At 53.1% G+C, this 22,691-nt stretch overlaps 1 protein-coding gene across 1 annotated transcript in view; it reads left to right on the forward strand.

Moving 5' to 3' along the window:
- Window positions 1-364: 364 nt before the first annotated feature.
- LOC307053965 (death-inducer obliterator 1-like) overlaps window positions 365-22,691 on the forward strand; it is a gene marked incomplete at its 5' end in the record, with an annotated part of 29,926 nt that continues 7,599 nt past the window's right edge. Inside the window, 13 exon segments of the mRNA XM_079705449.1 lie at window positions 365-1,200; window positions 1,864-2,185; window positions 4,121-4,333; window positions 5,122-5,335; window positions 15,578-16,055; window positions 16,303-16,462; window positions 16,999-17,115; window positions 17,275-17,379; window positions 17,643-17,778; window positions 18,003-18,531; window positions 18,976-19,129; window positions 19,855-19,944; window positions 20,749-20,944. Of these exon segments, the coding sequence (XP_079561575.1) occupies window positions 365-1,200; window positions 1,864-2,185; window positions 4,121-4,333; window positions 5,122-5,335; window positions 15,578-16,055; window positions 16,303-16,462; window positions 16,999-17,115; window positions 17,275-17,379; window positions 17,643-17,778; window positions 18,003-18,531; window positions 18,976-19,129; window positions 19,855-19,944; window positions 20,749-20,944 (3,550 nt within the window).

A 22,691-nucleotide genomic window follows, 5' to 3' on the forward strand; every position in this document is an offset into this window, starting at 1 on the left:
CTGTCCTGTCCTGGCAGCACTGCTGCTCGCTTCCTCTTTCCCCGCTACATCTTGTACAAATCCTGGTCCTCAGCAGTCGACAGATGCACAGATTTGGTTTGCTAGCTGTGTTTTTCTACTGAACATTAGCTCCGTAAGTGTTACACTTTTCTTCAGAGATCACCTTGAATCCTCTCAGCGCACTTTAGGAAAAGCCTTCGGTTTTTGTAGGTGGAGAATTGTTGCGATTCACTGTGTCTGGGTTTCCTCCGTGCGGGTGGTGCCCCTTCTGGTGCGCTGTCGTGGCTGGTGGGTGCCGGTCCTGGGCCTGGACCGCGGCCCTGGCTGACGCCTGGCGTGGTTTGGTTGCATTTCCCTGTTAGGTATGGACGAGGAGGATGACCCGAGTGGTGAGGACGCGCCCAAGGCCATCAAGCCCACCAGCAAAGTGTTCAGGAAGACGTGGAGGTTCCGGAGGACCACCATCGGCAAGCGCGAGGGCGCCAGGGATGCGGAGGTGGATTCCCTGGAGCCGCTGCCCGGGCAGCAGCAGAGCCCGTCGCTGCGTCGCAGCGGAAGGCAGCCGAAGCGTACGGAGCGGGTGGAGGAGTTCCTGACCACGGTTCGGCGCCGGGGCCGGAGGGGCACCTCCGTGTCCCTAGAGGCCTCAGTGGAGCCGGCATCCTGTCCAGTGACAGAAGCGGAGAGCGCCTCCGAGGGGAGCATGGAGAGCACCTCGGATGGGAATAGCGGTCCCAGGTCTGGCTGCACGGGTGCTAAGGAACGAACGGCCTCCTCGGCAAAGGCCAGAGGGCGTGGCGACGAGATTGACACCTCCAATAGCCACAGTGACGGTTTGACTTTGAAAGAACTCCAGAATGGCCTGCGGAGAAAGCGCGAGCAGGAGCCCACCAACAGGCCCCCAAAGGGCATCCAGAACCGCCTGAGGAAGAAGCATCGGGAGGAGGACCCGGTGGAGACCGTGGATGCTGAGGCAGGCGATGCGATGGAGGGTTCGCGGCCCGTCCCGCAGGAGCCGGAGGCCGACCTGGGGGCTGCGTCCCAGGCGGCGAAAATGGACAGAGAGAGCCAGCTGGAAGGGAGGGCGGCCCCAGGGGGGAATGCAGAGGAACCCGGAGACGCAGTCCGACACAAGCCCGCATGTGAAGTGTACGACCCCAATGCCCTGTACTGCCTGTGCCGCCAGCCTCACAACAACAGGTGGGTCGTGGGGGGATGAAGTGGCTGCCCAGGCTTCCGGGGGGGAATCCGAGGTGTGGAAATTGCCAGAGAGGGTTTTCCATTCGTCTTAGTTTAGAGAGTCCCAGGGTGGCCTGAATGAGGGACTTGTTCTCTTGGGAAAGACGAGCAAGTCATTGTCAAAAAACAAAAACAAATACGGCATGGGTGGGCACTGCCAAGAGCCACACCCTCCACCAAGGTGGGGGCTGGCGTGGGACATTGGCTGCCTCGGTCCCAACAGCCACAGACAGGGCGGCCTGGACCAGAGAGGATCTGCTGTCCCAGAGAGCTCGCTGGGTGACGCTGCTCCAGAGCGGCTGCGACTGGGCTGTGGTGTGGACGTTGGGGCAGCTCAGGGAGGGGGCGGGTAAAGGCATGGCTGCCCTCCTGTGGACAAGAACTGTGGTGTCCAGGGCAGAGTGCTCCCCTGAAAGAAAAGATGACGCAAATTTGATTGAATGTTAGTAAAATTGAGAGGGGCACGTGGATGCTCTTTATTCTGTTCTGTCCACGTGTCTGTAATATTTTTGTTTTTTTCATAATAGAATGTTGAAATTTGACTTTTGTTTAAAATTGAGTTGGTCTCTCACTTTCCATTCGTAATACTAATAATAATCTCCATTCCTTATTTTATCATTCCAGGTTTATGATTCGCTGTGACCGATGTGAAGAATGGTTTCATGGCGACTGTGTGGGCATTTCTGAGGCTCGAGGGAGGCTCTTGGAAAGGAACGGGCAGGATTACATCTGCCCAAACTGCACCATCCTGCAAGTGCAGGACGAGCCCAGCTCCGAGACCACAGGCACGCAGGACTCGAGGTCGAGACCTGCAGATGCCGACGGCATGGACTGTACAAGTCTAGGAATCGTGGAGCAGAAATCGAATGAAGACCAAGGAATTAAGGTTAGAATTGAGAAAGCTGCAAACCCAAGTTGCAAGAAAAAACTCAAGATATTCCAGCCCGTAAGTACCTGTCTCCCAAGGTCAGCGGTAGAGGTGACTGTGGAGCCCTCAGCTGCCGTTGGCAGAAACATCAAGACAGAAGCGTTTGTTTCCTGAGATAAGTTAGCTTTTCCCAGGAGTGGCATTGGGCGCGGGGCTGGGCTCTGCGAGCTCCCAGGTCCATGCACCTGCTTAAGGCTGGCACGCCTGTCTATTCTTTCTCTATGTTTGTTAATCATATCTATCTCCTATGCTGTTATTACTGACTTAACATTTTCCATAAGTGGACTCACTTTTGTAAGTCTTCCCTTAAGTTTTCTCATGAATGGATCCGGAGTTTGACGTACATATGTGAACAAACAAAATTATTTTTGAGTCACGGGGGCACGTGTGCACCTATATTACCCGTCAGCGCCTTGAGAGAACCAGTGGTCTAGTCCCTGCCTCGCAGCAAGATGCCAAGGCCAGCGGTGGTGACCGCACAGGTCCCCAGGCTGACAAGACAGCTGCGGCTGGCACGCCCTCTGTTATGGTGTTCTCCCACTCACCAGTGCTTGTGCAGCTGTGTTTTCTCCTTTCCCAAGTCTGTTCACTCGTGTCTCCTGCCCAAGGGCCGTGATGCTTTGTCATGGATTCCGTGCATCTTGAGAGCTGTCTGAGGCTCTCATGATCGTCCTACTCAGAGCATGTTTTCACCCCAGGCCTTCCTTGAATTGGGGGCCCATGCCGCCCCCACAGCCCGTGCTCTAGCCAGTGTTGGGCATGCAGACGACCTTGCGGTGGCCGTGTCCTAGCTTCCCGCCGTCTCCCCCTTGCACTGAGGTAGCCTCGAGGGCTGGACCGTTTAAATTTTACCTGTCACGGGCGTATGAGGAGGCATCGAGTGGAAGTATGATGAGAACTGGTAAGGAAGAGAATGAATGGAAATGGAAGTCAGTAGGAAACGTCCTGTGATTGCTGATGTGTTTGAGACTACCCAGAAACTTAAGTATTTCTCTGAGCAAAACTTGGATTCTGTGGAGGAAAAACAATTAAGTGCATAATTTGAGATTTAAGATTTTGCTCCAGTACATTGGAGGGGTATGTTCATGTATGTTATTAGTCTCGACCATCAGAACATGCTCTAGTGATGATGGACAGCTGTGTTCAGCCCTTGTAGTGAACCAGGTTCCTACTGCACGGCAGGCAACCACAGACTTGTTCAGCAGCTTAAACAACACACATTTATTAGCTCCGAAATCCAGGCCTGGCTTAGCTGGGCCCCCTCTGCTCTGGGTCTTACAAGACTGCCCTCCAGGTGTCTGTGGGGCCTGAGGTATCAGAGGCTCGGCTGGGGAAAGATCCACTTCCAAAAGCTCTGACTTGGTTTAGCATGAAAAATATATCCCGGGCAATTTTTGTGGCCTGATAATAGCAAAAAGTGATCTGTTGTTTCTGAGAGCCACGTTTAACTGGGTGTCCTGGGTGTCGTCTCCCAAGCTTGCCCGCCGAGCCTAGGCATGGGCGCCCTCTCAGCAGAGGCAGCAGTGGAATCCTCTATCTTCTGGAGGCTCAGTTCCTCTTTGAAGGGTTTTCAGTTGATGAAGTTGGACCCTTTGGACTAACTCAGAATCCTCTCACTTGGGATCTTAATGCGTTGGTAAAATCCCTGCCCATTTGCCCGATAAGGGAACCTACTTGTGGTGTGAAACCCCATTGTGTTCAGAAGTGCGCAGCGTGAGCGCCGGGTCCGCTTAGGGTTCCGCCCTTCTTGCGTGGCTGAAGGGCAGGTAAGAAGCCGAGGGCCTTCCTCAGGGGAGGTAGATGTGTGTGTTTTGAATAAACAAAGGTACATGTTTATTCACAGTTTTTCATACATGATTAAAAGCAGTCATCTCGGTACCATAAATAGTTCTGTTACAAAGTGCCGTACCCACCCGGTGGGTGAGTACACTGAAGCCACGTCTGATCCTGCAGGTCCTAGAGGCGCCTGGTGCCGCCAGATGCATTGGCCCCGGGTGCTCGAGCGTGGCGCAGCCCGACTCTGTCTACTGCAGCAGCGAGTGTATCCGGAAACACGCCGCGGCCACCATGCGCTTCCTGAGCGCAGGGAAAGATCAGAAACCAAAACCTAAAAAGAAACCCAAGACAAGGCCGGAAAAAATCATTCTTCAGAAATGGAGCGTTCAGGTAAGTTGACTGAAACCAACCATTTGTGTAGTTCAACCCATGAGCGTCTGGAGCTTACAGGCTCGGTGGGTTGATTTGGAGAGTGTAGGGCACACAGGCCCGGACGGGGTGCAGGCACCTTCACACTGCCCTCCGTCTTGCCCACCAGTGTTCTTGTCGAAATGACAAATAGGCACGTGTTCTCATGTTTTCCTTCTCCGCCTCCTGCCGAGGGATTAACTGATAGAAACGTGGGAACCGGCTGCTGCGTGGAATAGCTGTCCACCCACACGCCAGCCCCGCTGGGAGGAGAGTGGTCCCTGCTGGAGTCTGTGCGGGGAGTTGACACACAGCGGGGTGGCCAGTGGGTTCTGGGGGCACCGCACTGAGTGCCCGGTAGGGTACAGGGATGTCGTTTGTACGCCTGTCCTTTCTCCACGTGCTGTTGTGTCTGCAGCTCCTGCCTGTCAGTGCTGCTTGGGCGCGTTCTCACACGGGGCCCCGGTCTGTCGTGCTCTCCGCCTTGCTTCACTGCCTCACTCCACGGCCCCTCGGTTATCCTGGCGGCCTAGCGCGTCATCAGGATGCTAGGTTGACGGGTTGTTGTGTCAGGGACCTTGTCATCGTTCGGATGTTGATGCGGGCCTGCTGGATGTGGGGGAGTAGCCAAGCCCTCTGCTGAGCAGATGCAGTGTATTGGGCTTAGGATGGTCCAGGAGCTGATTGAGTCGTGACCCTCACTGCAGAGTGAAATGCACAAAGGTTAATTTCTGACCTCGTTCATGATTGGGGCTTTACTGATTATCCAGGCAGGCATTAAAATCTCTTCTGTGCACAAGAGACCGGCTCCAGACAAGAAGGAGAACACAGCGAGGAAGGTGGCGGTGGTGCCTCCAAGGAGTGAGGTCCTCGCTAAGGAGCCGCCCTGTGAGAGCAGCACGCCGTCGTGGGCCAGCGACCACAAGTACAATGCAGTAAAGCCAGAAAAGACTGCCGCCCCCTGGCCGCCACTGTTGTATAAATGTATGTATCAGCCGGCGGGGAGCTCTGGACCCTTCCCGGTCTTTCTGGACGGCCGTGCACTCGGGCCTGTCCAGAGCTAGGAGTTCTAGCCGTGTTTTCTGCTGCACCTGCAGAGATCAAAGCCCTTGCCCAAGTCCAGGAGGCCTCCTGAGCCCCGCGTGCCCATCCTTAGTCTGTCGGGACTTCCTGTCCGTGTTTCCAAAAAGCTGTACCAGCCCCGTTGCTGAATGTCTCACCTCCGACGACTGATGTCTTTAATTGCTTTTCTTTATTATCAGGCTCTGGTAAGTATGTGTAGTATCTTCAGCAGAATCTGACAAGGGGGCGCGCTGCCCGGCACTCAGGGTCCGCCGTCATCCAGGTGTTCACCACTGCGCCGTCACCGCCGTGGGCTCTCCACGCGGGGGCCTTTCCACACAGTCTGCTCCCAGCACACGTGACCCTCACTTCTTTGTATATTGTGGGAACCTATTACTATTAGCACAGTAGTGTTGTAGCTGATTTTCAACTGAAGCATGATTTGCAGGAGTTATATTATTCTTGACCGAACCGGAATTTTTTTAATGTCCAATTCACATACTACACACAACAGAAACACACATGCCAGTCTTGAAGGCTGTTTACCCTGCTTCCCGTGCTTGAAAGTAAGTGAGCACAATGTCTGTCCACTCTGAGCAGCACCCAGGCCAGGAGTCTTGGCGTGCACTGCTGGGTCATGCCACCCAGGCTTCAAGTTCAGACAGACCTTTGCAATCCCAGATGAGATCATGCAACTTGAATCTTTTCTCCTTCTTCTTTTTCTCAGCTCACTCTCCAAAATTAAATTTTAGAAATTTAAATTGCTCTGGGGCACATCTTATTCTTATTTTTCTATGATTAAGGTCATTTTGTGTTTTTATTTATGCTATCTTTTATACTCTTGCAACTTTTTTTAAAAGCACAAGAGGTTAAATGGCCCTAAATTCCAGGATTATAGCCACGTGCTGCTTCCTCCTCTCAGCGGGCTGTTGAGGCCAGTGGCCTGAGGGAAGGCCTCGTGGATGTAGTGTGGTTAGAAGACTGCATAACTAGATGCATTTTGAGAATGTAAATGACCCAAGACCTAAGAAATGGAGTTGCAAGTAAAGTGCCAAGCAATACTGTGTGTGTATATGTCTCTATACATATTTATTTGTGTATTTATTTTTGGATTTTTGGAGTGAGTGGTTAAATATAGAATTAACCAGTTGCTGTATTAAAATGAGTCTCAATACACCTCAGGTTGTTTGATCCAAAAACTTCATGCTAACAACGTGTCGCAAACATCCATCAAGTTGTAGCACCTCTACACCGTAGCGCCTCTACAGGGGTTACGAGTGGACCTAAATATAAGCATCGCCCAGCTGTGAATGGGTGGGGAGCCATCATGTTGGAATCCTGGGCTGAATGTTCTCAGTTGGTTATAGGCACGTGACAGAATGAAAGGGAAACCGAGGTGTAGCCACAAAACCCTGGGTGATTGATTTCAATTCAGTTGATTTCCATGTCTGTGGACGAGAATCGGGAGACTGCCCCCAGGCTCGGAGTGTGGAGTCAGATGTAGGGCGCACAGTGAGAAAGGAAAGCTGGCGGGGGTTTGGGGGAGGGGTGGCTGCTTACTTATCCCCAGTTCTGACTTCCCGGTTTTTGAGGGAAGATTGGGGTGGAGGGGCGGGGAGCCCGGCCTCAAGGAGGTGGTGGCTCTGCTCACAGGCCAGGTTTCTCTTCCCTCTGCCCCACCCCCCTCCTCTGCACATCACCTCCTCACTGACCACCTTCCCAGCGCATTTTTTTAAATTAGTTTCTGCTTTATAACAAACCGAATCAGTTATACATATTCGTCTGTTCCCATATCCCTTCCCTCTTGCGTCTGCCTCCCTCCCACCCTCCCTATCCCTCCCCTCTAGATGGTCACAGAGCACCGAGCTGATCTCCCTTTGCTATGTGGCTGCTTCCCAGTAGCTATCTACCTTACGTTTGGTAGTGTATATGTGTCCCTGCCTCTCTCTCGCCTTGTCACAGCTTACCCTTCCCCCTCCCCATATCCTCAAGTCCATTCTCAAGTAGATCTGTGTCTTTATTCCTGTTTTACCCCTAGGTTCTTCATGACGTTTTGTTTTCTTAAATTCCATATATATGTGTTAGCAGACGGTATTTGTCTTTCTCTTTCTGACTGACTTCAGTCTGTATGACAGACTCTAGGTCCATCCACCTCCTGACAAATAGCTCAATTTCGTTTCTTTTTATGGCCGAGTAGTATTCCATTGTATATATGTGCCGCATCTTCTTTATCCATTCATTGGATGATGGACACTTAGGTTGTTTCCATCTCCGGGCTATTGTAAATAGAGCTGCAATGAACATTTTGGTACGTGACTCCTTTTGAATTATGGTTTTCTCAGGGTATATGCCCAGTAGTGGGATTGCTGGGTCATCTGGTAGTTCTATTTGTAGTTTTTTAAGGAACCTCCATACTGTTCTCCATAGTGGCTCTACCAGTTCACATTCCCACCAGCAGTGCAAGAGTGTTCCCTTTTCTCCACACCCTCTCCAGCATTTATTGTTTCTAGGTTTTTTGATGATGGCCATTCTGACTGGTGTGAGATGATATCTCATTGTAGTTTTGATGTGCATGTCTCTAATGATTAATGATGTTGAGCGTTCTTTCATGTGTTTGTTGGCAGTCTGTATATCTGCTTTGGAGAAATGTCTATTTAGGTCTTCTGCCCATTTTTGGATTGGGTTGTTTGTTTTTTGCTCTTGAGCTGCATAAGCTGCTTATAAATTTCAGAGATGAATCTTTTGTCAGTTGCTTCATTTGCAAATATTTTCTCCCATTCTGAGGGTTGTCTTTTGGTCTTGTTTATGGTTTCCTTTGCTGTGCAAAAGCTTTGAAGTTTCATTAGGTCCCATTTGTTTATTTTTGTTTTTATTTCCATTTCTGTAGGAGGTGGGTCCAAAAGGATCTTGCTGTGATTTATGTCATAGAGTGTTCTGCCTATGTTTTCCTCTAAGAGTTTGATAGTTTCTGGCCTTACATTTCTGTCTTTAGGCCATTTTGAGCTTATTTTTGTGTATGGTGTTAGGGAGTGATCTAATGTCATACTTTTACATGGACCTGTCCAGTTTTCCCAGCACCACTTACTGAAGAGGCTGTCCTTTCTCCACTGTACATTCCTGCCTCCTTTATCAAAGATAAGGTGACCATATGTGCGTGGGTTTATCTCTGGGCTTTCTATCGTGTTCCATTGATGTATCTTTCTGTTTTTGTGCCAGCACCACACTGTCTTGATGACTGTAGCACATTTACGTCTCAGAAGTACGTGGATGGATAGCCACAGCTTGTAGCCTGCATAAGGGACATGCTGTTGAGCTAGTTGCTTCTGATCATTTTCTGTTATCCCAGAAATGTCCTCTTCCCAAAAGATGATTGGGAGGAGTGTAAAAGGTCGAAGGTCAACACCCGACTTGAGCCTCGGTGAGTAGCAGCTGTGCCTCTGCCTCTTCCCCAAACCATTACTTGACAGTGGCAGTGGCTGTGGACCTTCCGCGGGTCCCCACACACAGGCACAATGGGAGGGGGCCCCCCGCACACACTCAGCAGAGCCCTGCACCCCCACCACGCCCCCAGCCGCCTCCCTGGCTGCAGAGCGTGATATGTTTCTGGGTGCAGGTGATGCCGGGACAGCTCTTCGGAGGGGGCGTTTTCCCTGTTGCCCTGGACTCGGGTCAGGTCTTGGGTGGATCCTTAGGCAGCCAGTGTGCGGCCCCTGGAGGTGCTCTGCCCCCACCCCACTTCTCCCAGGCCATTGGCACTGGCCTTGGGTTGTGGGTTCAGGGCAGCCTTTCCTGAGCATCGTGGGCAAGACCTTGCTACACAGAGGCTCTGACCTGCTTCTCTCGTGGGGCAGTCAGTGGATCTTAAGGTCCTCACAGTGATGGGATTAACACCCACTTGTTCTCTGATGAGTTTTTTAAATTGTTTTCCAGAGTTTCTGAAAACAAAAACAGTGTAACTTAGGGAAACAGTTGCCATTGTATTTCCCCCCAGGTCCCTGTGTCTCGTAGTCCTCCTCATGGTTTCTCTTTGTTTCCTCTTCATCGCCTCTCGTTACTGTCCAGGCACAGGCACGAAGAGGGCTGAAGATGTTCTTCTAAAGTGGCCCTGGTTGGTTAGGGTTTGGAAGTGGAATTGTGTTAGGCATAGGTACATGGTCCCATGTTGGGGGCTCCCTAAATGGCTCCGAGATGACTTGAAACTCTGGGGACCTGAATAAATTTTGACTGGGAAATCAGATTTCTGCAGTTCCATGTAGGTTTGAGAATTGAAATGGGGACCCCTGGCAGAACCTGTGCACCCAGGTCCAGTGATGTGTTAGCATCCTGCCCTGACGTAAGCGTTGCCCCGTGGTCTCCGTGTGCCACATGTCCGGTTCCTGTGCTGTGGCGAAGTGGATCTGGGGGCGCGGGTTTCACAGGGATCGGTGGTGTGAGTTCCGGGAGCACGCTTCACAGGTAGTAAGAGAAGACAGGTCCCCATGGTGACATAGATGGGGGGCGCTGCCTGGACCAAGGGGTGTTTGGTAGGAATGGAACGGTGGGAGAGGCATGTTTTATCAGCTACACGAGCTGTTTTTCTCTGTCTCTTCCAGATCTGCAGTGGCAAAAAAATGTGGGTGGGGACAAAGCAGCCTTGTACATCTCACCAATTTGCTCCCCCCATTTGGAGAGAGAACCAAAACTTGTCCTGATAAGGATTTACCTTGACAGCTGTTTTTAATGTTATCCAAATACCTGGAAGTTTCTTGGTCATTGGCATTCTCTTGTATTTTTAAGTGTTTTACTTTTTACAGGTTTTTTTTTTTTTTAATAGCCAACTGTTCAGAAAATTAGTGCAGGGAAGGTTTTGCATGTACATGTACTTTTTCTGACAGAGACCCTCAGATGTATCCTGGCTGCCCCCCTTAGTTCTTGTGCTTTAGCGGGGGGTCGGGGTAGAAGTTTCTAGCGGGATTGGTCCTGCTCACCTCACCTGCCCTTTGGCCTTCATGTGGCCTCTGGGGCTCTGCATCTCCTGTGGCACTGTTCACAGACGGTCCCGCGGCAGAGTCCCTTAGGTGGCATCGAGTCCCAAGGGATCTTTCTGAAGATGCAGCTGTAAACCCTCCCACACGGTGTAGGAGTCTCAGGTACACTTGAAGCTGTAAAGTAATGTTTTTGATTTTTTGCGTGTTGCACCTCACCGTGCACGTAGTCATAGTCTTACCTTCTGAAAGTTAAAGAAGTAAACCTGGAAGATCGAGAAGAAGGGTTTCCACTTTGATTTCTGTCAGCGAAGGTCGGGGCGTTGCCGTGCACCTGGAGGCGTCAGCAAGACGAGCACAAAGGTAACGGCCGCTAAACCCGCCGGGGTCAGCAGGTGCCGCGGGCTCTGTGCCCCAGAGTCTTATCACGCCCTCGACCCCATCATGTTGCTTGAAGTAGCAGATGGTGCAGGCACAGATAACAGTTAAAGTTGAACCTTGTCAAAGTGGTGAAGTGCCTGTTGGCGGGTTTTGGAGATGAGGGAAAGCAGCAGCTCTACTTGCAGCTGAGTGTCAGGTCTGGCGGCCAGTCCCCGCCAGTCCAGTTGGCGTAGACAGGAGAGTGGAACGCCTGCCTCACACACAGCCTCGGCCCCGTTTCCTTCTCGTGGTTCGTGCTGAAGGATGATGTGACCATTTTTTTCATATATTACCAGTCCAACGTGAATTGGCTTTTGGTTTTCAAAATCTGTGAAACTCTGAAAAGAAGGAAGGGTCCATTTGCCTCCGGAGGCGTACTTGGTTTTTTGCAAGCTTGTTACGGCCGGTTCTGTGCACCTCTCTTGAGGTGTAAGTCGCTCAAATACTGCACATCAGTAAGAAAAAGTCAATCTGGACAAGCTTTGTGTAGCCCCAGATCGTGGCAGTTTGGCTGTGGACCCACATACAGACCCCTAGCGATGGAGGGCAGCTGGCGTGAGGGCCCCAGAGATGGAGATCAGGCCTCCCAAGTCTTGGGTGGGGATTGTCTCTGTTTCTGTGTAAGCATAACTTCTACAGGAATAATTCACTGCAAACTATTTAAGCAAAGGCACAAAAGTAAAATGGTTCTCTCTTGCTACTTGAATTTTCACACTAAAGTCTTGACAGCCAAGAAACAAAGTTGTAATGAGAAGCGTCTTCGTACACGTGTCAGGCTGAGCTGAAATTAGAACCGATGTCACAGTGAGCAGAGTCCACTCCCCCCAACCCCTGCCGCTGGTCCACTGTGTCCTCTGAGCCCTGGCTGGTCCCGTTACGTTACCCGGGCCTTGTGGCGGTAGCTGCCTCGGCCTCACCACTGAGTCTGGGTGGATCTGGGGCCCTGTGGGAATGGCGGGGGGGAGGGGACGCTCCGACCTGCACCACGAGGGCTTGCTTGGCGCCTGGTCACATCAGAAGCTCTTCGCTTCCTTTGGCGTTTACAGCCAATCATTCTGAGTAGTGTCTCCCCCCCTACCCCGCACCGTGTCAGTGTGACTGAAAGCCTCATATCTGGGGATTTGTAGGGTAACTTGGCACCTCTTTGGGGCAGGACAAAAGGTATAAAGCAGTGACCGTCCCTCAGGGTTTCTCAGTGGTCCCTGTGAGGGCCCACCCCGGCAACGGCTGTCACTGAGCTGTGAGTGGGCGCAGGCCGCGCGATGCTGTGCTGTGCGGTGCGACTCGGCTCTTGCCAGGCGCCGGTTCCTTGTGGTGCTGCACAGCACTGGCTGCTCCCAGTAACACAGCTTCCACTCCCTTTTCCTCCTGTCCCCTCGAAGGCCCACCAGTGCCACCCAGTGGCCAGCAATGCCATAGCAGCATGGCCCACCTTGCCGTGTGGCAAGGCCCCCAGTTTCATGCTTACTGGGAAGTTAGCCAGTTAGATTGTTGCTGGTCCCTGAGCGCACCGGCCTGCCTGGTTCCTGCCGGGCTTCACCACAAACAAGTCGTTTCCAGTAGAAACCAATGGCCAGACCCAGCAGAAACGACGTCATGTGGGGCGGTGGCCTGGCCACCGGCCAGCCTTTCCTCCTGTATCTGCTCCCCGAGACAGCACCTGGCCTGGAACTCGGGCCACTCTTTTCCCCATCGGCAGCCCCCGGGATGGCCCAGACTGGGTGTACGTTCCGAGGAGGCCGTCTCTGTCCGGCACGTGGGCAGGTGGTCACCCTGCCTCGAGCTGGCAGCACTGGGGGCCCTGCCACTGCTGGAGCCACTCTGCCGGGGGTTGGTGGGCTGCTGTCCTGTTCTAGAACTGGCGCTTCGAGGTCGGTTGTTTACGCCTTGCTCTTCTGTGAATGTATACACATAATACAGTTCAAAGGGAATTTGGATGAAGAATTTGCAAATGTGATTTTAGCTCTACTCAGAAGTAATGCTTCTGTCGCTGTCAGACGCTTTGGCACTACATGGTGTCACTGCCATTCCAGCAGCAGCTAACCCGCATCCAGCTGACGGTGGGACCACATGCAACTGTTTTCTGTTTTGAGCATTTTTCCTCCAAGTAGAAGAGGGATAGAGCTGACTTGTTGGGGTCCACCAGTTTCCACATTTGACCAACTTTTTATTTCTGTAATCATACTTACATACGCTCTGAGACGCAGGTGAGGGATAATGAAAGTTGACTTTTAAAAGCCAGAAGCAGCTAATCTTCTAGAAGAGCCGCACAATGGTTAAGGAAAGCCATCCCCTGCTTTTTAAATAGAGTACGTTCATTTGCCGTTACCACTCTTGGATAGCAGGTCCCTTTAATCACCTGTACTGTGAATGTCCTAAAATTAAGCTCCTGGCTTCTGTTTTCCCTGAATGAGACAAAACACCGGTTAGACCAGTAGGAGCGTTGATCTTAGGGAGTGAATGTGTTCGGAGTCGACAGGAATTCTCACTTGAAACAATGTAAATGTCACATGATAAGATTTGTTTGAGGCCCCATCATGGGTGCCTCATTGAGAATTCTGGAAGCCCCTTAGGCCAGCTTTTTAGAGTTGCTTAAAAGTGTGCTACTAAAATAATCTCAGCAAAGTTCGTATAAAGTCAGTGAGTGAGCTGGTTTTAGGACTCGATTTTAATCCGGACGGGTTTGTTCCTTCTTCCCCTGCTGGCAGTCACAGCTGGCGCCGCGTCCTGCTCCACTCCACTCTCGTTCCTTCCCCCAAGAAGAGGGGCCTCTGTCCATTTCATTTAACTTAAGCTCTAGCAGTCTCTCCCCCCACCCCCCGCCTGGATTCGGTGCTGTGGACCCCGTTAGCCAAGGCTGAGCTGGTAAAGATAAGTTTCTACGTACTGAGGTATGGTAGCGCCTTAGGAATATGGATTTGAGCTGATGAATAATATACGTAGAAACATAGTTCTTAGTTCCTATGACGTGGCCAGTTCCTCCTTTGTCAGACAGCTGTGACTTGCTGACGGGACGTGGGTGACAGCCAGCAGGGTGGATGTAGAGCACAAGCGTGCTGCTCAGCGGGGAGCAGGTGGTCTTGGGAAAGCCTGGACAGCATAGCCCGGGGGTGCCGGCACACGTGGGGCCAGTGATTGGGACACCGTGGACAAGGGGACATAAGGTTGGGGGGTTGCTCTGTGAGATGAAAATAGGAGATTTGCAGTCAGGATGGTTGCTTGATGACAATGAAGTACTTCTGACACGGTTCTAAGTTTTGGATGTGTGTAGCGCTGTTGCAACGTTTCTAAACATAGGTAATTTCACCTGTACTATGAAATGGAAAACTCTTGCGGTCCCTGGGCTTTTAACACCTGTGGCTGAACTGGCCTGACCAGTGCTGGAGGAAGGCAGTCCTGAGGGCAGCGCTCGGCCCTTCGCCAGGATGGTCACGCAGGGTGTAGGCTGTGAACGCCTTGGGGGCTCTTGTGGGGTCAGGCCTTATTTGTAGACAGGGTCTCACCTCTGTCCCCGGACTTCAGATTTTCTCCCTGCTTCACTAGGACAGTTGCAAGAAGCACCGGCAGCCGACTGGCATTGGTGGGTGTTCAACCCCTGCGTAAAATCGGAAGGCTGCTAGAGCATCTCGAAGTCTCCTGTTTAGCATGTGGGGGCTCATTGCGCTGTGGGTAGTTTGAGAAAAGCCTGCGCCTGGGGAGGCGGCTTCTCCGTCGGTCCTGTGTGACGTGGCCCTAGGTGGTGTCCCTGTGCTCTCCTGGCTTGCTCCCTGGACCTGCCTGCCCCCCCCCACCCCGTTCTGCCCTGGGTCCCAGACGTTCTGGGCGGTGGGCCTGAGCGGGGCCATCTGGGAACACGCCCCAGCTCTCCGTCACGGCTCCCCATGGACGTCTGCTGGGCCGCCCGCCCCTGAGACCGAGGGACTGGTCTTAGGATGAACCTCCTTGCTTGCCTCTGACTGTAATTCTGATGGTCTGATACAGGATTAAGTGGAATCAGTCCATGCGAAGTACTGGCATAAAGATTCTCATTTTGGCTTTGGGCTGTAATCCTTGTTTGCATTAAAAGTGCTAACCTACTGTCTTACCCAATAGCGAGCTGCTACTAGAGGGGTGTGAATGGGAACGTGAATGACAGCAGGTGGCGTTCCTGCCACCGAGCTCCTAGTGTAAAAGTAACTGGTCTCCCCCCATGTTGCAGTTTTCTGCCAACATTCTCTATATTTATTAACCGTGTCCAGTTGACTCTTGTCCAAGAGGACGATGAGCACCTGTGAGCCCCTAACCCCAGGGTGGACTCTCGCTAGTCCTTCCAGTGCCCCAAGGGCCCCCGAGGTGGGGCTTGGATATGCATTCGAAGAGAATGTGTCTGATCCACCCTGGAAAGAGTTTCTAAGCTCCTGTTCACCAAAAACTGCACTGGGACTCTCCATGCGAGTGGTCTTTGAAATCTATGCCTTCTCTTGATACAGCGAAATTTGGCCTTGGAGTTCCAAGCTAAGCTAACGGTTCAAATCAAGCCTTTGATAGCTTACTGGTTTATCGGTTGGAGTAAAAGTTTTAATACTAAAGCGTTTCTCTCTGAAACAAAGTATATTCACTATCGTAAATGTTGCTGGTAGCCCTGTTTACACTCCTTTTGTGAATTTAACAGTTACTTTAAAAATCCTCTTTAAATCTGTCTCACAGTGATGCCTGGTTATTAGCTTTGCTGGTTTCGGGTGCACATGCTGTGTGGGGTCCCCTGCACCCCTGCCTCACTAAGCGGCCCCTCTCCTTTCAGCCGTGAAGGAGGACAGACGCGCAGAGGCCAAGGCGGCGGTGGCGGCGGTGCCGAAGAAGGTGGCTCCTCCAGGCTCCTCGGGGGGCCTCAAGCCACCCTCGCCCAGAAGTCTCCTTCCAAAGAAGTCCCCTCCTTTTGTAAATGCGGCGGCAGCCAAACCGGCCATCAAAAAGTTGCCACCGGGGTTCAAGGGCACCATCCCCAAGAGGCCGTGGCTCTCGGCTGCCCCCTCCCCCTCGGGCAGCGCTCCCTCGGCCAAGCAGGCAAGGCTGGCACCTGTTGCTGCCACGTCTGCTTCCAGAAAGTTCCCCAGCTCCGCTGCTTCGGTGGGCGCCATCAGGAAGCCTGGGACCACCTCGGTTCCCCTGGCCTCTCCAGCCCCGGGATGCCTGGGCCCCGCGCGCCCCGCCTCGTCACAGCCAAATTCTCAAATTCGGCAAAACATACGACGCTCCTTGAAGGAGATCTTGTGGAAAAGGTGGGCTGTTCCACTTTGTTTCTTATCTGTTAAAGTGGAAAGTTTTCCACGTAAAGGGTGGTTGTTTCACGATGGCCCTGCTGTTTATGAAAAATGTCCCATGTGGGACTTCCCTGGCGTCCAGTGGTTAAGACTCCACGCTTCCACTGCAGGGGGCACCGGGGTTCCATCCCTGGTTGGGGAGCTGAGATCCCATGTGGCATGGTAAGTGCAGCAGTTACCGTGGGGCTTTCTTCATTCCATCTAGAGTCACTGACGGCGATGACTTAATCATAACAGAAAATGAAGTAGGAAAAATTGCACTGCACCTCGAGAAGGAGATGTTTAACTTGTTCCGAGTCACAGACAGTCGGTACAAGAGCAAGTACCGCAGCCTCATGTTCAACCTCAAGGACCCCAACAACCAGGTGCGTGTCCGACCGTCAGGAGCTGGGGCAGTCCTGGCCAGGGGCTGCCCAGGCCTGGGTTAGGGCACTGGGTCCCCCTGCGGCTGCGGGTGAGTGGCATGCTGTTCCCGTGGGGCCAGGCGCTCGCCAGCTGAGGTTCTTGCCACCTGCGCGCCTGTGTGCCTGCCGGGGCCCACGCTGTCTGGATCGGCCTCTTGACCTCTTGCCTGTGTTTAGAAGCAGGGCACATACTCTTGACTTTCCATTTCGCCTTGTTAACCCCCTGGCAGAAGGGATTTCTTCTACCTTTGTCCCTAACAGTGTACCTTCTTCAGTCAATTGTGTTTTCTGTGAAGTGGTCTTTGTAGCAGGGTTAGCGCGGTGGGATACTGGAGATGAGGTGCCCGAATTCAGGGCCCTTGTTCTCCAAGCATCGATGGGAGGCTCCGGGCCCTCGTCCTGCCGCGGGGCAGGGGCTTGCCTTGCTGCCCACCTCCACATCCTCTCTAGTATCTTAGAGGGTTTTGAACGAGTGAACAAGAGATGTTTGTTTACAGGGGCTCTTGCATCGTGTTCTGCGTGAAGAAATCTCTTTGGCAAAACTTGTGAGAATGAAGCCAGAAGAACTTGTCTCCAAAGGGCTTTCCATGTGGAAAGAGAGATCGTCCAATCCTGTGTGTGCCGACGGGAGAGGCGGCTGCGGGTGCCAGAAGCCTGACACCAACGCCGCCCCCAACCCCACCCCAGAGTGAATTAATAGCCTGTTGGCGTGAGAGAGTCCCCTTGGGAAAGAAGGGCTAAGGGTTCACGTTTGTCTGTCTTTTTCATCTTAGGTGATGGAGTCCGGAACTAACTTGCATAATGAGACTAAGAAGCCGACCGTTAAACCGGAAACTATTCCCGATATGGAAGATTCTCCGCCAGTATCAGATTGTGATGTAAGCGTTTAGGATTTCCAGTGCTCACGAGAATTGACAAAGATGATCCCGTTCCAGGCGTTGTTAGGTGCCTGAATTACTGGGCAAGACACTGAGCTGACACAAGTGTGTGTAGTTGTATTGCTTCTCAAGGACTTGTATTCAGTAGTCCTTTTCCTCTTTTTTCAGTGGTTCTTAATCACGTGAGATGTTTTTTCCATGGGTGCTGCTAATTTGGAGAGGGGCTGGAAAAGAAATGACCTCCTCTGCTTCTTGTGCTTTAGGGACAGCAAGAATCGGTGCAGGCGGCCCCCGAGAGGAGCGCGGTACCGCTGCTGGGCCTTGGCGGCGGCACGCTGCAGAACACGACCGGGCAGCACCGCACGCACCTCTTTGACCGGAACTGTAAGATCTGCACAGGTGAGCAGATCTGGGGGGAGACTGTGGAGACCCTTCTCAGGATGGCTGCATTCAAACCAAGTCACACAGTGGAAAGGCTAGAATCGTTTCTTCAAGCCTAGGAAGTGAGCCCCTACCTTTATAGTGTTGTTGTTTTAAAGCAGTGATCGTCTGTCTACCCATGGGAAGCCTTTGCTCTCGAATGTGTGGGACTTCATGATGAAGGCCTGCCTTCTGTTCTCCAGGTCAGGTTCCATCGTCGGAAGATGAGCCAGCTCCGCAAAGACAAAAGTGGTCAACTTCTGCCAAGAAGGAGGACTCAAAGTCCAAGCGTGACAGCTCTGCCTCTGAGCCTGCTCTCAGCTCAGCCGATGATGCGGCCCCAGAAACTCTGCCTGAAAACACCTTGGAGCCAGACCTGGAAAGCCCTGCTCGCGCCCATTTGGAGGGAAAGTCCCTCCCGGTGCCTCCAGGGGATGGCCACCCCGAGCCCTCCGCCCTGGAAGGCGCCCCCTGTCCGGCCCCTGGTGGCGGCGCAGTGCTCACCACAGTCACGGTGTCCGGCCGAGACCCCAGGACTGCACCAGGCAGGCCGAGCACGGGCACGGCTCCCTCGGCAGCCCGCCCAGGCAGCGCCCACCCAGCAGAGCCCCGACAGGATGTCCCAAAGCCTCTGCCGACTTCCGTGACGGTGCCCAAGTCCATCTTGGTCAAGCCGTCCACGTTGCCCGAGCCCAGATACCTGCTGTCGGTCCCGCCGTCGCCAAGCATCAGGTGCTGCCCCCGTGTGTGGTCTGAGCAGCTGAGCTGTGGCCTTTCTTTCAGATGAAGAGAAGGAGCAGTAATGAGTGATTCAGTCGTTCGGCTCAGAAATCCACCCAGATATACAACTCTCCTCAATTTTCTATTTTAGAAAGGCGTTTTTTTAAAGCTTCAGTTTTAGGATGACTAATTATCACCTTAGACATATAGTTGTTGAAAACTGGAATTTGAATTTACAGCCATCCAGTTTATTGCCTATATAGTTTATATTTCTTTGACCAGAATGTGTTCATATCATTATGATGAAGGTAATTAATTTGAAAAAGTAAGCTATCAAAACTTGCAGGAATTCACTTTGCTTTTATAAACACGTGAAATAAATAAATAAATAAATAAATCTTGGGGATTCTTTGGGCAGAGAAAGATTCACGTATTTTCTGTGGTTCTGTTTTACAGCATCTCGGAGTCCCAGTCCCCTCCAGAAGGAGATACCACCCTCTTTTTGTCTCAACTCAGCACCATATGGAAAGGATTCATTAACATGCAGAGTGTAGCGAAGTTTGTCACTAAGGCGTTTCCTGTCTCTGGATATTTTGATTATCTCAGTGAGGTTAGAACCAGGAGGGAGAGAAGTGTGTGTGTGTGCATGTGCGTGCACGCGCGCGTTTTCCAAAGGCACTCTGATCCGGCGCTGGAGTCAGGCGTGTGACCACCTTCCTGCTGAGTGTCTGGACGCACAAGCACCTCTGAAGGCAAAATAAGGGTTGCCGGGCCGAGTCAGCAGGTTACGCAGTTTGGACAGTGGCGAAAATTGAAATGATAAATCAGACCCTCCCTCTTTTCTGAAAAAGCTGAAGCTTGTCTTCCTTCTCCCTCTGTTCCGCTAGAGCTTGTGCAAAAGCTGGGTGTGCATGTGCCCACTGCAGGTGTGGCCAGACACGCGTGACCTGCCCTGGTGTGGAGGGGCACACGTGACAGGTCTTTTATTTTTCAAAATTAACGAAACAGCACTAGCACTTCAGACTTAAGAAAGAGTGCTCAGTCTCTTCTGAGACATACCTGGATCTTTCCTGTATGTGTATGTTCCTAAAAGACAACAGTAACACACTTTGCTAAATGTCATCCTATTTAGCAGAAGCTTATCCTCCTACCACCCTTGGGTTTGGTCACTCATAATCCCGGATGTTAGTCAACTAAGCAACATTTGACACAGTTATTGCCGCTGTGTTTGGGATAGTTGCAGTTGTCTTAGTTGTGAATCTCGGGTAGTTTGGGGTCTGTCTCTGTGACGGCCACGGTTCCACCGGCCATTGAATCAGAGCTCATTTCACTTAGGACCTGCCCGACACAATTCACATCGGCGGACGGATTGCCCCGAAGACAGTCTGGGATTACGTCGGCAAACTCAGGTCTTCGGTGTCTAAGGTACCTGCCCACAGTCTGACCTCTGCACCCAAGGAAGAAGGGGTTTGTTTACCCACGGCTCTTTTTTGACGTCTCATCTTGCACGTTAATACTTGAAATGTCTCTAGTTGGTGAGATGTTTGCAGGTGGACGTTGAAGTTGATAGCTGGCTAACCTGTGAAGGGGGGTCTGAGTAGCATGACGGTGGAAGCTTTGTGAAAGCGCATGTGTGGTTCAGAGTTAGAAATACAGATGCTGTGTCCCTTGTCTGAGCTGATGGAGGAGAGGTCGGGGGAGGCGGCTGGGCTGGAGTCTGTGAACCGCTGAGATGCGGACGCAGCTGTGTGTCTGCGTGTGCAGTGCTCTTTGGGGGAGGGGCTCTGGTTTTCACTGGGGTCACAGAAGGGTTACGACCCTGGTCTAGTTCAGCCCTCCCGTTTCGGAGCTGCGGGCAGCTCATCGCACGCTTAGTGGTCACTTAGCTCTGTGTCAGACGCTGCCTCAGACTGGCCCTGCACACAGAGTACCCCATCAGTACGAGAGCCCCAGGAGGTGGGCTCTGTGTTGAGGACGGTGGGGCTAAGTAGTTTTAAAGCAAGTCCTCCGAAACCAAGATCAAACCCAGCAGTCTTGAGACTCGGGCTTGTGTCCTCTTCAGCAGCTCATTGTTCTGATGTGTTGGGCAGCAGGGCTGTGACAGTCAGAATCAGGGCTGGTCGCTTCTCTCCTCGCTTCCCTCCTGCTTTGGGGGCTTAGGTGCAAGGAGAAGGGGCTGCCTTTCCGAGTGGCCGCAGGTCAATGCTCCCCGCCCTCTGTTTGTTGCAGGAGCTGTGTCTGATCCGCTTCCACCCCGCGACGGAGGAGGAGGAGGTGGCCTACATGTCTCTGTACTCCTATTTCAGTAGCCGCGGCCGCTTCGGCGTCGTGGTAAACAACAGCAGGCACGTCAAGGACTTCTACCTGATCCCGCTGAGCGCCGCGGACCCCGTCCCCTCCAAACTCCTGCCCTTTGAGGGACCAGGTAGGCCCCAGGCTTCCGCCCACACGTCCCCCCGACGCCCTGCGGAGTCCGTCCCAGCGAGCTGCGTGCCTCACCTAGACCCGGCCTTTGGCAGCGGAACTTGGGAACAGGGGTGAAGCAGCGGATAGTGGAGGGTGGCACGGGAGGTCCCCTGAGGAAGGTGTGCATTGTCTTAGAAAAGTCCTGTGAAGAGGGACAACCCTGTCCGGAGCCCGCCCGCCTGGCATGAGCAGGGTGTTGCTGGCAGGGGCTGGGCAGTGCCGGGAGGGCGGGGCCTGGGCCTGGCCTGCGGGCTTGGCTCCTTGCAGGCGTCAGGCAGAGCCTCTTGGCTGCAGGCATTCGTTTTGAGGAGAAACGAAAAATAGCGTTGAGAGACAGGAACTAGTTCTAGAAATAGGCACTTTGAAATCTGCTGCTCGAATGCGTGTCTTTGGCAGACCACGTTTTGGTCACTCATTCCTTAGAAAGTGCTGCTTCTAAAGAATTATTTCCAGGCTGACCAGGAAGAAAGTTCAGGCTTCTCAAGGGAGCTAAGGGTTATTCCAAGGGGGGGCGTGGTCTCTGGGGACCCAACTCCCCTTAACCCTGAGAAGTTGACGGGACTTAAGTCTCGCCTAAATGGGAGTGTCTCCTTGTCCATGGCGCCCCCAAAACGGCTAAGCCTAAAAGATGCTGAGTGTAACCCGCGGTGAGGGCTCTTGAAGCACCTGCTTCTACAGGCAGTAGCTACGCCCGCGCCCGGCGCCTCCGTGTCCATGGCCAGCGCCCCTGCCGCGGCCAGGCACTTACGCGCCCCGGCAGCTCTGCGGCTGGGCCCAGCGTCCTGGTCGGTCCCCGTGACCGCAGGGCTCGTGTCCCCTGACACAACACACAGAACTGTCTCAGTGCCAAACACGTTAGAAGCCAAGCTCTCCGGGGGGCTGTCCCACTCCTCGCGCTAAAGCGGTGCCGCCTGACGGGCAGCAGGGAGGGCTGTGGCCGAGGTTCTTGGCGGGCAGCTCCCGGGGCGCCGGCCAGCTCCCTGGACGCCGTGTTCCCGAGGCAGCGGTGACGGTGGTGAAGCCGACTTCCCGATACCGTGAAGAGCCTCCGGTCAGTCACAAGGGCGGAAGCCTGTGCGGGGCCTAGTGTGAGCGTAGATCCTGTGACACGCACACTCTGCACGTCTGTAGCAGCGGGACCTGGGAGGGGACGAAGCCCTGTTTCACCCGTGTTGGAGCCCCTCTCACGGCTCCACCTGCAGAGCCCGCGATGGGGTCTTGCCTGACACCGTCCCGGTGCACCTTGTCACACGAGCAGGGGGCTGCCAGGTTCGGGGCCACACACAGACCCTGAGGGGGGCAGAGGTGGACGAGGTCAGGCGTGGTGAGGAGGCAGGGGCACGGGGGCCACCGAGGAAACCCCCGGTCGGAGCCGCGGCGGGAGCTGGTGCAGTGCTGGGTTGGGGCCCGGCTGGCAGAGGGAGGGGGCCGCGCTGGGTGTTCCGGGGTGACACGGGGACAAGGAAGGCTGGGCAGGGCGCCCACCTCATCTGCTAAGTGACCACACTTGATGACCAGCGGAGTGGACATCACTCCTCCACCTGCATTGCCAAGGCTGTCACTTCCTGAAGGGGATGCTCAAAAGCCTGCAGGTGTTCCTCCACAATAGAGAACGAATGTTTCATTAAAATAAAGTAGTAGGAGGGGTTTTGGAAACGTGATTGTACGGGAAATTTTACCATAAACTTTTAAAGACTTTGTTTTTC

The sequence above is a fragment of the Hyperoodon ampullatus genome, assembly GCF_949752795.1.
Source record: "Hyperoodon ampullatus genome assembly, chromosome: 5".
In the NCBI taxonomy this organism is placed as follows: Eukaryota; Metazoa; Chordata; class Mammalia; order Artiodactyla; family Ziphiidae; genus Hyperoodon; species Hyperoodon ampullatus.